The 14,789-nt window shown below is 42.7% G+C and overlaps 1 protein-coding gene across 1 annotated transcript; it reads left to right on the top strand.

Moving 5' to 3' along the window:
• The first annotated feature begins 6,651 nt into the window (after nucleotides 1-6,651).
• Nucleotides 6,652-12,438, top strand: LOC119966354 (caveolae-associated protein 4-like). Its single transcript, XM_038797879.1, has 2 exons — nucleotides 6,652-8,261; nucleotides 10,512-12,438. Exons 1-2 carry the CDS (start codon nucleotides 7,848-7,850, stop codon nucleotides 11,130-11,132), a joined length of 1,035 nt encoding a protein of 344 aa, XP_038653807.1. The 5' UTR covers nucleotides 6,652-7,847; the 3' UTR covers nucleotides 11,133-12,438.
• The last annotated feature ends 2,351 nt before the right edge of the window (nucleotides 12,439-14,789 follow it).

Below are 14,789 nucleotides of genomic sequence, written 5' to 3'. Positions count from 1 at the left end.
TTCCTCCTTTCCCAGATTTGCATCCAAAAGAGTTTTGAAAGAAATTCCCTGGACTTCATTGGATTATTTAAACGGTTACTCACACAGCATCATTTCCAGTAAAAATAATTTTGCTGATAAAGCCACCACTAGCAGCAATCAGTGAACCTCATTAGGATTTGTTTTTCAGTATATTGGGAGACATGGGCCACAATTTAATGAGCCCACCAGAGCAAGCATGAAGATGGGTGAGGTGGTTGTGGGGTCCAGGAGAATCGAGTGGGAGTACCTAATTTCAGATTCTAGTGTCAGGAAACCTGTTCCCAATTTTATGGAAGGTAGAAATGGCCTGACAAAGGAATCCTGCCTGCTGACAGTGGGATGTCAATTAGGCTGAGTAATGAGCTATTTGAGAGCAATTACCCCTGACCCCACCAGAATGTTGGCTTTGAGCTTTAACAAGACTCGCATGGGCCTCCAGCACCTATTGAAGGCTGCACAGCAAATCTTATTGGGTTTGCCAATGGCCTACCAGCCGAGATACAAACCAACGAACAGGGAGTAGGTCATTCATCCGCTCGAGCCTGCTATGCTATTGAATAAAATCATTGCTGATATGATAGGAACCTCTGATGGCAACTCCCTGCCCATTGAAAACCTATCAACCCATTGCTGCCAAGAATCTATTCACTTCTGTCTTAAAAATATTCAAGAGGGCATTTCCAAAGATATGCAGATTAGGTGGATTGGCCGTGGTCAATACGGGGGGGGTTACGGAGGTAGGGCAGGGGAATGGGCCTAAGTAGGTTACACTTCCGGAGGGTCGGTGCAGACATTATGGGCCGAGTGGCCTCCTTCTGCACTGTAGGCATTCTCTGGATTTTCTGGCCCACCAGTATGGACCGCCGGCAGGATCTTCCTATGTCTCTGAGGTTTTGCGTGGCTTGCCCATTGTGCCACCAGAGAACCTGTTGTGAAGCGGGGGTGGGGGGGGTCACCTTTCGCAGGGCCAGACGGTCCTGTCAGCGGGAAGGGCCAGAAAAATTAAACACAAAGGGCGCGATTCTCTGCTGCCCAGGCCGGGTGGGAGAATCGCGGGAGGGCCGCTCTGGCAGCCCCCGCGATTCTCCCACCCCCACCAAAATGGCGTGTCGCGTTTTGCGACACGCCGCTCGGAGAATCACGGGTCGCCGTTTTTCACGACGACCCGCGATTCTCCGGCCCGGATGAGCCGAGCGGCCTGCCGTTCCCGACCTGTTCACGCCGGCGGCAACCACACCTGGTCGCTGCCGGCGTGAACATATCGCAAAAGGTGAGTTTGGGGCCTGTGGGGGGGGCGGAGAGGGGAGCGAGCACCACAGCCATGCTCGGGAGGGGACAGGCCCGCGATCGGTACCCACTGACCGTCGGGCCGGCGTCTCCAAGGGACGCACTCTTTCCCCTCCACCGCCCCGCAAGATCAAGCCGCCACGTCTTGCGGGGCAGCGGAGGGGAAGACGGCAACCGCGCATGCGCGGGTTGGCGGCGGGCAACCTGCGCACGCACGGCTGACGTCATTAGGCGCTGAGCTGAGTGGCTGAGTTCACCGCAACGCTGCTCCTAGCCACCCGGGGGGGAAGAATAGGGGGCGAGGAGCGGCCTCCGACGCCGTCGTGAAACACTCCGGGCGAGATTCTCCCAAAACGGGAGAAATCGTAAAGCTGCCGTAAAACCCAAGCGGGTTTTACGGCAGCGCGCCCCTTCCCGACCGGGGACCGATTCTGGTCCCCGGTCGGGGCTAGCAGCCCGACGCCGTAGGCTCCGGCAAGACGGGCTTAACGAAAATCGTTAAGCCCGCTTGCCGGAGTTAGCGCCGGCTGACGCGTCATATGACGTTAGCCGCGCATGCGCAGTTTGGAAGACTCCAACCCGCGCATACGCGGGTGACGTCATCGCGTTTTTGCGCGAAACCCGCGCATGTGCGGGCCGGGTTGCCCCTCAGCCGCCCCGGGAATGGATACTGCGGGGCGGCGGAAGGACAAGTAGTGCGCGGGCATCGGGCCCGCTGCCCGCGATCGGTGCCCACCGATCGCGGGCCCATGGCAATGGTGCCATGGTTATTAATAGCGAGTTAGTCACGCCGTTTTTACGAACGGCAAGACCAGGTGTGTTTGCCGTTCGTAAAAACGGCGGAAAGGGCTGGGACTTCGGCCCATCTAACAGCTGAGAATCGCTGCTGGCCGTAAAAAAACAGCGGCAGCGATTCGGGTCGGGACTTCGGCGGGGGGGTGGGAGAATAGCGGGAGGGCGGCAAAAATGTCGGGAAGGCCCTCCCGCTATTCTCCCACCCGTCGTGGGGGGCGGAGAATTTCGCCCTCCGGGTTTCACAACGGCGTCGGCCGTTGCGGAGAATTCCGCCCAAAGACTGCTTTCACCACCATTTCAGGAAGAGATTTCCAAAGACACAGAACCCTCTGAGAGAAAATATTTCTCCTCATCTCTGTTTTAAATGGGCGACCCCTCACTTTAAACAGTGACTCATAGTTCCAGATTCTTGCACAAGAGGAAACATTCTTTCCACATCCACCCTCTCAAGACCCCTCAGGATCTGATATTTTTCAATCAAGTTGCCTCTTACTCTTCTAAACTCCAGCGGGTACAAACTTGCCTGTCCAACCTTGCCTCATAAGACAACCCATCACAGGTATCAGTCTGGTAAACCTTCTCTGCATTTGCGTCCTTCCTTAAATAAGGTGACCAAGATGGTATATAATACCCCAAATGTGCTCTCACTAGTGCCCCGTATACATGAAACGTAGCCTCCCAACATTTGTATTCCAATCCCCTCACAATAAACAATAACATTCTATCAGATTTCCTAATTACTTGCTGCACAGAGATTCCTCTGTACCTCGGAGCTCTGAAATCTTTCATCTTTTAGATAATATGCTTGTTTTCTATTCTTCTTGCCAAAATGGAAAACTTTACATTTTTCCAGATTTACTCCATATTCCAGATCTTTTCCCACCGCCTTAATGTATCTATTGTAGCTTCCTTATTTCTTCTTCTCAAATACTTTACCTGTCTTCATGCAGCCAGCAAATTTGATGACCATCCCTTCAATCCCTTCATCCAAGTCATTTTAAAAGTTGTAAACAGTTGACTCTGTCTGATTACCTCGACCTTATCTAAGTGCCCTGCTATAACCTCTTCAATAATAGATTCTAACGTTTTCCCAACAATAAATGTTAAACAAACTGACCTGTATTTTCCCATTTTCTGCCTCCTCTCTTTTTGAATATTGGAGTTATATTTGCTACCTTCAAACTTAATGGGACCTCCCCAAAATCTAGGGAGTTTTGGAAAATTAAAACAAATGCATTAACTATCTCACTGGATACTTCTTTTAAAATCCAAGGATGAGGTCCATCTGGACCCGAGTTCTTGTCAGCCGCAGCTCCAAAAACATACTCAATACCACAAGTCTGGTAACTAACTTGCCTGAGTTCTTCTCTCCCTTCCATTTTCTGGTTCATAGCTGCTTCTGGGATGTTATTTGTATCGTCTATGGTGAAGTCTGATGTAAAATAACTGTTCACTTTATCTGCCATCTTATTTTCCAATATCAATTCTCCAGACTCACTTTCTATAGCACTGTTTTTCAAACTTTCCCAGGAGCCACTTTTCCCAATTGGCAGACCTTCAGGACCCACACCGGCCAAACTTCGGGATTCACATTATTCCAAATGCTTTGTGCATTAAGATGCCTTTAGGCTTGCCTTTTTGCCATTATTAATCTTCCTAATGTTTCTTTGTACTGTGGCCCTATTTGCTTCTCTCCCTTGATTACCCTGTCTACCGATTTTGCATTTACTGCTCTTATTTTTACTACTATCCTTGTTTCTCTTTCCTTTGTCACTCTGCTGAGGTTCCCAACCCCCTGTCATTCTAGTGAGATGGTGGAAATATTGAACTCCCTCCCACAAATAAGTCTTAAAGCTGGGCGTTAATAGCAAATTTCCAAACTGAAACTAAGTAGATCGAGGTAAAATACAGAACAGTCATGATCTCATAAAATGGCAGAACAGACACGAGGAAGGGCTGGATTTGGGCTGGATTCTTCGACCGTGCCTGCCGCAAGACCGCCACGGACAGGATGCGTACTGTGTAAAGGTCCATTGACATCGGGTGGGAATTTCCAGTCGCTAGGCAGATGCGGATGAAAAATCCTGCCCCTTATTTCTGTTTCTACATTCCACTCTTCTTTATCCTGGACTCAACAGGTTTTCAAATTCTCACTCAGTCTGTATATTTTGCCTGTTAAAGTTCATTCCTCCATACCCTCTTCATAAAGAGAAACTAAATCTGGAGGGAACGGAAATGAAGTGTCATCCTTTTGTTGACACCATTATTCTCTCACTAATGTAAATCTGTGGTCCTGAACTAGAAATCCAGACACAACTCAGCCTCCAGTAAATGCTGAGAATAATTAAAATACCCTATCTAAGCTGCAATTCCTGGATAAATATCAGCCATTGCTCAGGGTGATAATCCCACTGTGTATGTGTCTTCAGCACAGCGCCATGGGATCACTTTCGACAGAAGGAGAGGTGGACTTGTGACTGGAATCAACCCCTAAATCCTGTCACAATTACTTTTCAAATAAAGTTGTCAGCAGCATGGAAACACAGCAGTTAAAATTACTGCTTGACCATGAGGAAAGCTAGGGAGGTATTTGCCAAATTAAATCATTCAACTAAAACCTTACCTTAAATTCTCCCTTGAGGCCTGAGCAGGAGAGCAAGGTGTTCTTAATTAGGAAACAGGAAGGATCTGGAAATCCAGCACTGAGACCGGACACACAAACATTGCAACCTTTGGCTCCCGACCCTTCTGACACCCGCCCTCAACCCAGCCATGGATCGCGATCCACACTTTGAAAAACCTTGTTCTATAGGACCAACACTCATGTTATTAACTCATTTTTTAAATATTTATGAAACTCTTCATATCTGTTTTTATATTTCTAACTAGCTTTCTCTCATACTCTAATTTGTCCCTCCTTGTTAATATTTTAGTCATCTTTGCTGTTACTTATATTCTGTCCAATCCTCTGTCCTACCACCTGGATTTTCACAATTCTAGGGCTTTTCTTTAAATTTGCTACTATTTTTAACTTTTCTAATTGCCCACAAATGGTGGGTCCATCCCCTGGACATTTTCTTTCTTGCTCACTGGCACACTATTCCACATTGAGGGCCCTATTATCAAGGGGCCACTCTCCTGCACTTACTGTTGATCTCCCTATCCCTACCAGCCAGTGACCCATATCCTATGATACACACCTCTGTCTGGGGAACAATGGCCGATCCCTCCTGCAGAGCTGAGTTTAATGTTGGTAGAAGCCAGTCCTCCCAGTTGCACTGCCAGAGGCTGGCAGCTTGCTGGGACGGGAAGGCGACAGGAGGCAAAATGCTGTCCGGTGCCCAATTGCGCTGACATAGCATTAGGCCTCCTGTGGAATGCTGACACACGGTTCCCACTGGTTTTCCTGTCACCTTAACTAAAGATTTTTCAGAATAAAGTTTGATTATATTTAAAAATACGACTAAGTGGCAGGCCTCTCCCACCTCACCTTTCCCAGGACAAAACACAAATTCTATTTTAGATGTAATTTTAACTTAAAAAAAACAAAACACTGCTTTGAAATTATTCATTGGGAGCACAATTGCTTAACTTCTTAAATCTGCCTGCTTTATTCACAGTGATGTATCAGGCCCAGTACGCTTTTGTATGTAACCATCCTGTCGTTTTTACATCAGTGTGAAATGTTTCTGTGTGAGCATTAATCCAAAAGCAACTGCGTAACTCAGAAGATTACTGAGTGCACTGATACGGTCAGGTGTCACCCACCAGGGGAGGGTTTGAGTTCATGTGGAGTGTGGTATAAATTCAGCCTAAAATGTCTCAAAGTGACAAGTTGAAATATGTGGACATCTAGTGGGGACTGGTCATGACTGAAGTGTGGTGCTGTTCATGATCATATAACTTGCCTCACACATGAGAAATTGGGCGATTGTTGGTACCATGGTACTCTATTCTGGCATCAGTCACTGCCTTCAGGAGAGGAGGGAGAATACAGTTAATTGAATATATCTGATACAAAAGATTTAGCAATGTTTCCCTGTGTTTAATTTCACCAATAACCTAAATTAAAACAGATGTGGACTCAATTTCAGCGTTCTTCTGATCCCAGCACAAACCACATTGGAAAAGACCCCTTACTTCCTCTTGAAGTATAACTTTTTTTTTATAATAAACAATTTTATTGAGGTAGTTTTTGGCTTTATAGACAGTTACAGACATCATCAGAAAGAAAGCAAAAAAGGCAAAAATGTGCAAACATCCACGTACTTTCAATACTTCCATCGTAACATATTGCACAAGCCCGCTCCTCTCCTACCGGTACTACCCGCCATATTTTACCTCCTACTCTACTCTACCCCCCCCCCCCACCCCCTGCTGACGCTCACTCTCCCGCAAAGAAGTCAATAAATGGTTGCCACCTCCGGGCAAACCCCTGCACAGATCCCCTCAAGGCAAACTTAATTTTTTCCATACCCAGGAAACTCGACATGTCCGCAAGCCACCACTCAGTCTTCGGGGGCTTTGAGTCCCTCCACGCCAATAGTATTCGTCGCCGGGCTATCAGGGAAGCAAAGGCCAAAACATCGGCCTCTTTCTCCCCCTGGACCCCCGGGTCTTCCGAAACCCCAAAAATTGCCACCCCTTTGAAGAATAACTTTAATCTACTATTTACATGTTTCATTCTCGGTGAAGAAAATTTCTATAACTCACTTTCCTTTGGTACCATATTTCCCCAACTTAATTATAAATTCTATTTACTCTACAATTCTTTTCCCTTAAGTAATTTTCAATTCCGATCATTTCTAACGAACTCTGTGCCAAAACTAACATATTCTAAAGAGGATTTGGGGTAAATTCGTAGTTATTGCCAATAGATTTGAATTGCAACTGGATGGAAGAGGATACAATGGGTATGATACGAAGTGAAGCAGACATAGATCCCAATTTATTCCCTTGTTCAAAGAAACCATGAATAGATGTTTATAGAAAAGGTTAAAGCAGGGCTTTTGAGAAGGACATTCAGCAGTGGGCAGAGAGCTACTTTAGAGTGATTCAATAAATAGTGTGTAACACTCGGGTTATGTGAGGATATTTTCTCCATTGATCCTGCCTCCTTAATCTGCCTCTAAAGATGAAAAGACAGGGCAAAGTTATTTCCCTAATATTTTAACTACATGCGCAAGCTGATAAATTCAGTTTTAAAAAACCATGAAAATTGTTAAAGAACACAATACAGAAAGAAGCATGTTTGTGCATTATTAAAATAGCAGTTTTGATTTCTGATATGTGTATAACTGTGTTTGTTAAACTCTGCCTAACAACACCTTGTTCTAAAAACTTATAGTGGTGACCAAAATAAAAAGGCAGCTATGTACTGCAGTTAAAAGAGCTGTAAGATGAGATTTCAGATTTCACTGAAGGAGGACAGCTGTTCAATCACCAGCATGAGAGTCAAAAGGTATTTTCCACACTCAGGGTTAGAATCCATCTTCGTGCACCCAAGTATTCAAATAATTCAAGATGGATGCGTGACAGCCGTAAAACATGGGCAGCTTCCAGAGGTAGGTGGAGTCACACAGTGCCCTTTTAATCTTGGATCATCTGTGAGAATGGCTGGTTGATGAATCACTGCCAGCACAGTGTGGAACTCAGCATTGGTTGTGGCCCCTCTAGCCCACACTCACACAAAGTTCATGTTTTAAATTAGACACACGAGGAGAGCTTTCTGAACCGCCAGCAGCATGGCTGAGGAACGAGTGTATTCAGATTCTAGCAACCTTGCTTTTGATATAGCCACCAGTGATACAGGTGAAGGGGAGGCTGCTCCACTTGACCCATTAACAATATTAACTCTCCTGGAGAAAGTGGCCGGGATTGTTGACAGTGTTAATGAAACTCAGCGAAAAATGGAGCAACAGCAACTGGAAATAGAAAACACCGTTAAAGAGATACAAATCGATGTTGCAAAGCTTAATAAGGCTCACTTGACTACAGATGCCACGGTCGCAAAGTTACTAGTGAAAACCCAAAAGATCAACGCTAATGTTAAAGATGTGAGACAACGACTGGATAAAACAAACGCTCAGGTCAAAAAGGTTGAAGGAAACCACCGGGAGCTGCTCAAAAGGAATAAATTCCGTGTGGTCATATTCCAGGTCAGTTGTACTTGAAAAGGTAACTTCAGCTGTTGTCAATTTGAACAAACTTCCTTTAAGATTTTTACTTGGTGTTAAAAGTATGAAGTATGCAGTTAGTCACAGCAGCTACTGAGCTAACTAGTCTGAGATCAACATTATCCAGCAAGGTATTTGTTAATGTATTCCGTCTACGACAGGACACCTGTTAAATGCTATAAAATCATACAATCCACAAGCAAATCCTTTTTCCACTTTCTTGTGTGCCAATGTTCTGAAGTACAATAGCTGCTCTTTGAATAAAACTACTGAAGCAACAAATCATTTTGGAATACCAGATGTAAATTCAGACAACAGTGCAGGGTAGTATTAATACATCAGCAGGCCTTGTGCCATCTGCTTGAAGACTAATGGCTGTGGAACAGGAACTATTTGCTGTCCGCATGAAAAATAATATGCAGGGAGTATTTGGCCTTCTGACTCACGTCACAGGTTTAGTTTTGAAAAGACTGGAGTTTATGAATAGATGAATACCTGGAAATATATTTAGAAACTTGACAATGTTGCATACCAATGTATTTCATATACTGTTGCAACATAATTAGTGACAATGGAACATGCTGCAGTCAATATTTCTTTGGGAGCTATTTTAACATCTTTATAGATGAGTCTGTTGAGAGCAATGTTCTCATATACTGCATACTGTGCTACCACATGGAAAATAGATGTAGAATGTTGCAATAACAGGTGAGTTCAGTAGTCACCTCTACTTTACTATAATTTACCTCCAATCTGCTTTGACGGCAATTAAAGAGGACGATGGAATTATGTCTTGCAGCTCCATTTAGTTCAGTACATTTTTTTTTTAAATTGATATTCCTATGCAATTTTCCCCTTCACTTGAAGGCATTCATTCTTTATTAAAGAACGTTCCATTTGGAAACGGTCTATAGGGACTGGTTTAGCACAGTGGGCTGCACAGCTGGCTTGTAATGCAGAACAATGCCAGCAGCGCGGGTTCAATTCCCGTACCAGCCTCCCCAAACAGGCGCCGGAATGTGGCGACTAGGGGCTGTTCACAGTAACTTCATTGAAGCCTACTTGTGACAATAAGCGATTATTATTTGTGGCAATTTGCCTCAGGTACTTCCCCCAAATGACCATCAGTCATGTGTAAGTTTTGCAATTCAGCTTTGTAAGGCTATTTGATGACAGAGGTGATGGGGAAGACATTAGACACAAGTCTTGACCTCATCTGATATCCATGCATATGTAACTCCAGCAGGAACTGAACTCAGAAGCAGCAGGCAGCCCTGAAATAAAAACAGAAAATGCTGGAAATACTCAGCAGGTCTGGCATCCTCTCTGGAGAGAGAAACAGAGATAATATTTCAGGCCAATGACCTTTTTATCAGTACTAGGCCTCCCTATTTTTTTTTGCTTCTTGGGCACAGAGACCAAAGTTAAAGAACCCGCCACTACCTCAGTTCAACTATCTCAGTGCAATGACCAAACTTGATATTCTTTATCAACGTATCTCAACTACTTGCTGGTTACTGTTGCTGAGCCACCATGAGGAGTGGGGGTATAGAATAATTTAAATACATTAAAAAAAACACAGATGTGGGAATGAAAGCAATTTGTCCAATTTGCTTGCTGCAATATCTGTCTATGTCAAACGTGGAGATACAATAATTTACTACCATGTGTTCCATTAGTAAACATGATTCAAGATTGCTATGGTAACCGAGAGAATGATCAGTCACTTATTCAGTAATCATTCGGGTCCTGAAATTAAACCTTGGGATAGAAATGTACAGACAGTTAATGAGAGATATCTCCTCCTGTTAATTTGCAGTGACCTTAATACCTATAAGTCAGAGGGGGGAATTTCAGCATTGGCATGCTGGCATCCCACAACGTAATTTTAGGAGCCTTGAGAATTGTTCTATCTTCCAAAAATAAAATGTTAATCAAAACATAAATGTTATGGAGAAATTGAACATTGTTACAGCAGGCAGCTCAAAGGAGATTGACAGTGTAGTGATGTTATAATGGACTCACTTGAACAGGATTCAGTGTTTCCACTAAAGGAAGCTGCTAGAAAATTAATTCTTGTAGATGTGCCAGAATTAATTTCTGTGTGCAGATGCAGTTGAAGGGGAATGCTAACTGCCAAAAAATAAAATTACTTGCCATCTTTATATTGAAAAATCCCCGTATTACAGGATAGAAATTCAGAAATAAAAATTACATTTTGTACTTTCACAGGAAGAAAATGAAATGCCCTCCTCAGTAATCTATAAAAATCTTCCTCATGAAGGGAATGTGGCAGCAGCTGAAGAACACACTGCAACAGCAGCCACGCCACCACCGGACCTCTCTTCCGATGAAGAATTTGTTTACGATGAAGAAACTGCGGCTGCGCGGCTCAAGAAGTCAGGCATGAAGGGGGTGGATAATCTCAAGAAGACTTTTTCAAAAGAAAACATAGAGAAAACCAGACAGAACTTTGGGAAGCAAATGAATCGGCTCAGTAATACGATAGTCCCGCCAGAACGGAGGGAGAAGATACGGATTTCAGGAGAGAAGTTCAAAAAGTCCATAGTCGATTCTAAGCCATTTCACATGAATATAAAAAAGAAAAATGAAAGAAGTGGGGCGGAAGGACAAGAAGGTGCTGTCAAAGGTGTAGGAGAAAGTTCCAAGGGCGAGGTGACAGGCACAGAAGTAGCAAAGGAAGTGGATGCACCTGAAGCTGGTGAAGGTAGCCTCCCAGGAACGGTTACAAATGTTGGCAATGCAGAAACGGTTGCAGTAACAATGGAAACAAAAAGTGACGAGGCAATACCTGCAGTGGCAGAGGTGAAGCAGAATCCTGAGTTCAGCTAAAGAAAAACTTAAAGCTGCGCTACTTAATAGCCATTGAACATCCTGGAATCAAAATTGTGATTATAATACATCTAAAAATGTTCCTGTACATCAAATCAAACTTGCCTGGTTTAATTACTTAGTTTTTAATTTGGCCATTTTTTTTGATGAATTGTCACACTCATGTACGAAGTACTAGTCCTCTCACACACACCCTGCTTGCAGGCTGGACTGGACCTCAGATGACCGTGGATCAGTCTTCTGCATATTTCTTTTCCCCTGATAGCTGTAGAAATGGGTCCAGTGGAATTGTGAAGGATTAGCAGAAAGTTTACTGTCTGAAAACAATAACTAAAATGTGGGAAGGTTTTTATTTTTAAGAGTAGACCTTTAAAGAAGAACAGCATCATTTCATTTTGTGTTTGAATCTTCAGGTTTCTTTTTTAAATTGGGCTGTTAAGTGGTACAGCTTTAATTCTTGTCAGCCTCTCAGCTACCGTTACACAGTGTTATCAGGATCACTTTGCTGTCACATGCCATGTAGAGTTGCAAGAGGATCTTTAAAAAATTTTTACTTGCCTATTGTCAGTATGACAATTGAAAGGCTGAGTAATCACCACTAAGGACTAGGATAAGTGAAATGAAAAGATGCTAAGTATTGGGCGCAGTATAGCATTTAACTGTGGCATTAGACAATAACATTGTTCCATAAAAACCAATGGACATTCGCCATATTACATCCCACAGGGACGTTGTTATATCCTCTGTAATCATGTCACTGTGTGGTTAAGAAATATATTTCTAAACCCATAGCTGCACAAACAAAATCAAAACAATTCAAGTACACGTTTTATTTGGAGCATTTTACAAATACTCTCTAATACAAATATTTAGCTAAAATGAGCATGCTGTTGAAGTGTGTATCCTGCGTGTATATTTCTATCTTTAGTTAGTATCAAACTGAATTAGAGGTGTCACTGTCACTAAATGATGTGATTTAGTTTAATATTTTTTGGTATACTTTTAATGTTGTCTTTTACCTCGCTTTAATTGTAGTGTGCATGTGCAAATACTCACCAGAGCAATGTGTTTAGCTTTAGGGTGTTTCCAGTGTTATTTGTAGAAAACATAAAATCATGCATATGGACGTTCAAGTAAATAAACCATTAGTTTGAGCAGACTCATTCATTTCCCTTACATATTCATTCATAGTCCATAAAACCTTGAGAGTCAGTTTAGTTTATACATTTGCTTAGAAATTAGCGCAGCTGATAAGCGCCTGAATTTATTCTTCACCATCTTTCTCCCCCCCCCCCCCCCCCCCCCCCCCCCACTCTCCTGGAGGTGGTGACTCCTACTAAACTATTGGCCCATGGACGCTGGAATCCCTCTGGTATTTCAGTCAAGCCATGGGCCAGGGAGAGGGAGATCACAACAAGCCCAACCCTATCCTCACCCAGTGTCCATTTAAGCAGAAATTCCAGCAGGACAGTAAACAGGAGCAGGAATCCTGGCCATTTTCCCCGCCTAGCTTAGGGATGCTCAAGCAACGTAATGAAAAATTATTGTGATTTTCAACACTTGCCTCCCAAGAATAGCCGGAAGAATTAGTTCAAATTTGTCACACTTACTTGTTTGTAACTCTTTGCCCTACCTTATAAGTCTTACATTTTATTCCAGTCTTTATCTATCCCATGCTACACTTAATGCCCCAGTTAAATAACGAACAGCTATCTGCTCCATGTTTGTTTTGTAGTAACATGCACATATTGGTTGTCTTTTATCCCTGTGTAAAAATGTCTACTGAAGAGTGCCTGAGAGAGACTATTCATTAAAGTGTGATCTTCAAGTATAATCCAGTGCCTGGGCAGCACGATGGCACAGTGGTTAGCATTGCTGCCTACGGCGCTGAGGACCCGGGTTCGAATCCCAGCCCTGGGTCACTGTCCATGTGGAGTTTGCACGTTCTCCACGTGCCTGCGTGGGTTTCACCCCCACAACCCAAAGATGTGCAGGTTAGGTGGATTGGTCACGCTGAATTGCCCCTTAATTGGAAAAAAATAATTGGATACGCTAAATTAATTTTTTAAAAAGTATAATCCAGTGCCCTCCATATTCAATGACGTTGGTACCTTAATATACTATACCACTAACTTGGCCAAAATCTACGAACCATGTTTGATACAATGTAGCTTTTATATCACATACAATGGATTTATTGCACCAGCCATGTGCTGTGGGATATTCTGAAATTCTGTTTTGATATTAAGTAGTGATAATAAACTTTTCCCCCAATTCACAATTGTTCACCATGATATAATAAATGGTGGACCGGCCCCAAAGGATTAGTAGAAAAAACTAATCAGCAGGTGTGTAGGATTTTTCTTTTTAAATTGTCTGGACTGGCTGTATATGTGTGAAAAGAACTTACCTTTTCGTAGGTTTCACAAAATCACAATTTAGTTCATGTTAAGCTGGTCCTCAGCCATTACTAATGGATTGTAGAAGGAATGTTTATAATCTGTAAATTGTACTGTCAAAACACAACTTGTCATGTCAGTAGTGGTGACAACATGCAGGCCCCTGCATTTGGGTGGTGGTTCGAATGTAGGACAAGATATGGAATATTGCTGAAAATGAGGAATAAAACTGGACAAGAAGCTAAAAATACAATGGGGGAAATAACCAGGTGGATAGTGTATGTGAAAGAAAAATAGCGAAAGAAAGAAGTTAGATCTTGACATAAATCAACACCAATAAAGATAACTGATTGATAATGTAAATGTTGACATTTCTAATGGACAAAAAAAGAAAGGAAAGCAGGACTTCATTTTATGTTGAAGAAATAGATTTCCATTTGACTATTAATATGATGTGCAGATGCTGCGATTTTACTGCAGGTTGAGGCTAAACTAGTTGGTGTTTCTCTGTATACATTTCATTGTTTTAAACCCATTCCTTTCCTGTATCTACAGATAGAAAATATAGATCAGGGTTGATGTGATACTCATAGATTCTCGTGTGGTAATGTTGCATTTAGATAATTTGTTCCCACTGAATGAATGTTACAAAACACCCTCATATATAATTTGCATCTTTGCATATTATTTAATGTGTTGTTACTTTCATAAACACCAAGATAACAAAATCCAGGGAATCAAAGAGGCAAAGACTTTCATAGTTGTGCAGACATTCTTACCAAGGACTGTGATTAATTTACACATGTTAGCGAAGGGTTTTAAAAGCCAGCGATGCTTCAGCATGAAATGTAATTCGGAAGTGGGACATGGAACAAAATCTTACAGTTGACTTGTCATTTTATGGTAAACAGCAGGATTGCTGATAGGGGAAGAATAACCAGACTGAAGCTGAAAAAAATCTGATATGATCTGGAGATGCCTAGTAGAATGTGACAGAAGCAAGGTTCAGGTATTACTAGAGCATAATACAATTCCGCTATGCATTTCTACCATTTTATCCATCAATACTATGTGAAGTAACATTGTATATGTAAAATATTTTAAGGCTTTTTGTTATATTTATTGTTACCATGTTGATGAGATTGGAGGCTGGAAGTTAATTTGTTATCTGATTGCCTTAGTCCCTTCTAATTATTGCTCTTTGGTGTTTATACTTATTGTTATTTTGGTTTTGGATGCAATTTATGTACATTCACTC

The sequence above is a fragment of the Scyliorhinus canicula genome, chromosome 5, assembly GCF_902713615.1.
Source record: "Scyliorhinus canicula chromosome 5, sScyCan1.1, whole genome shotgun sequence".
Lineage (NCBI taxonomy): Eukaryota > Metazoa > Chordata > Chondrichthyes > Carcharhiniformes > Scyliorhinidae > Scyliorhinus > Scyliorhinus canicula.
Note: the sequence above shows the minus strand (reverse complement) of the source record. Positions and strands in the feature narration are given on the sequence as shown.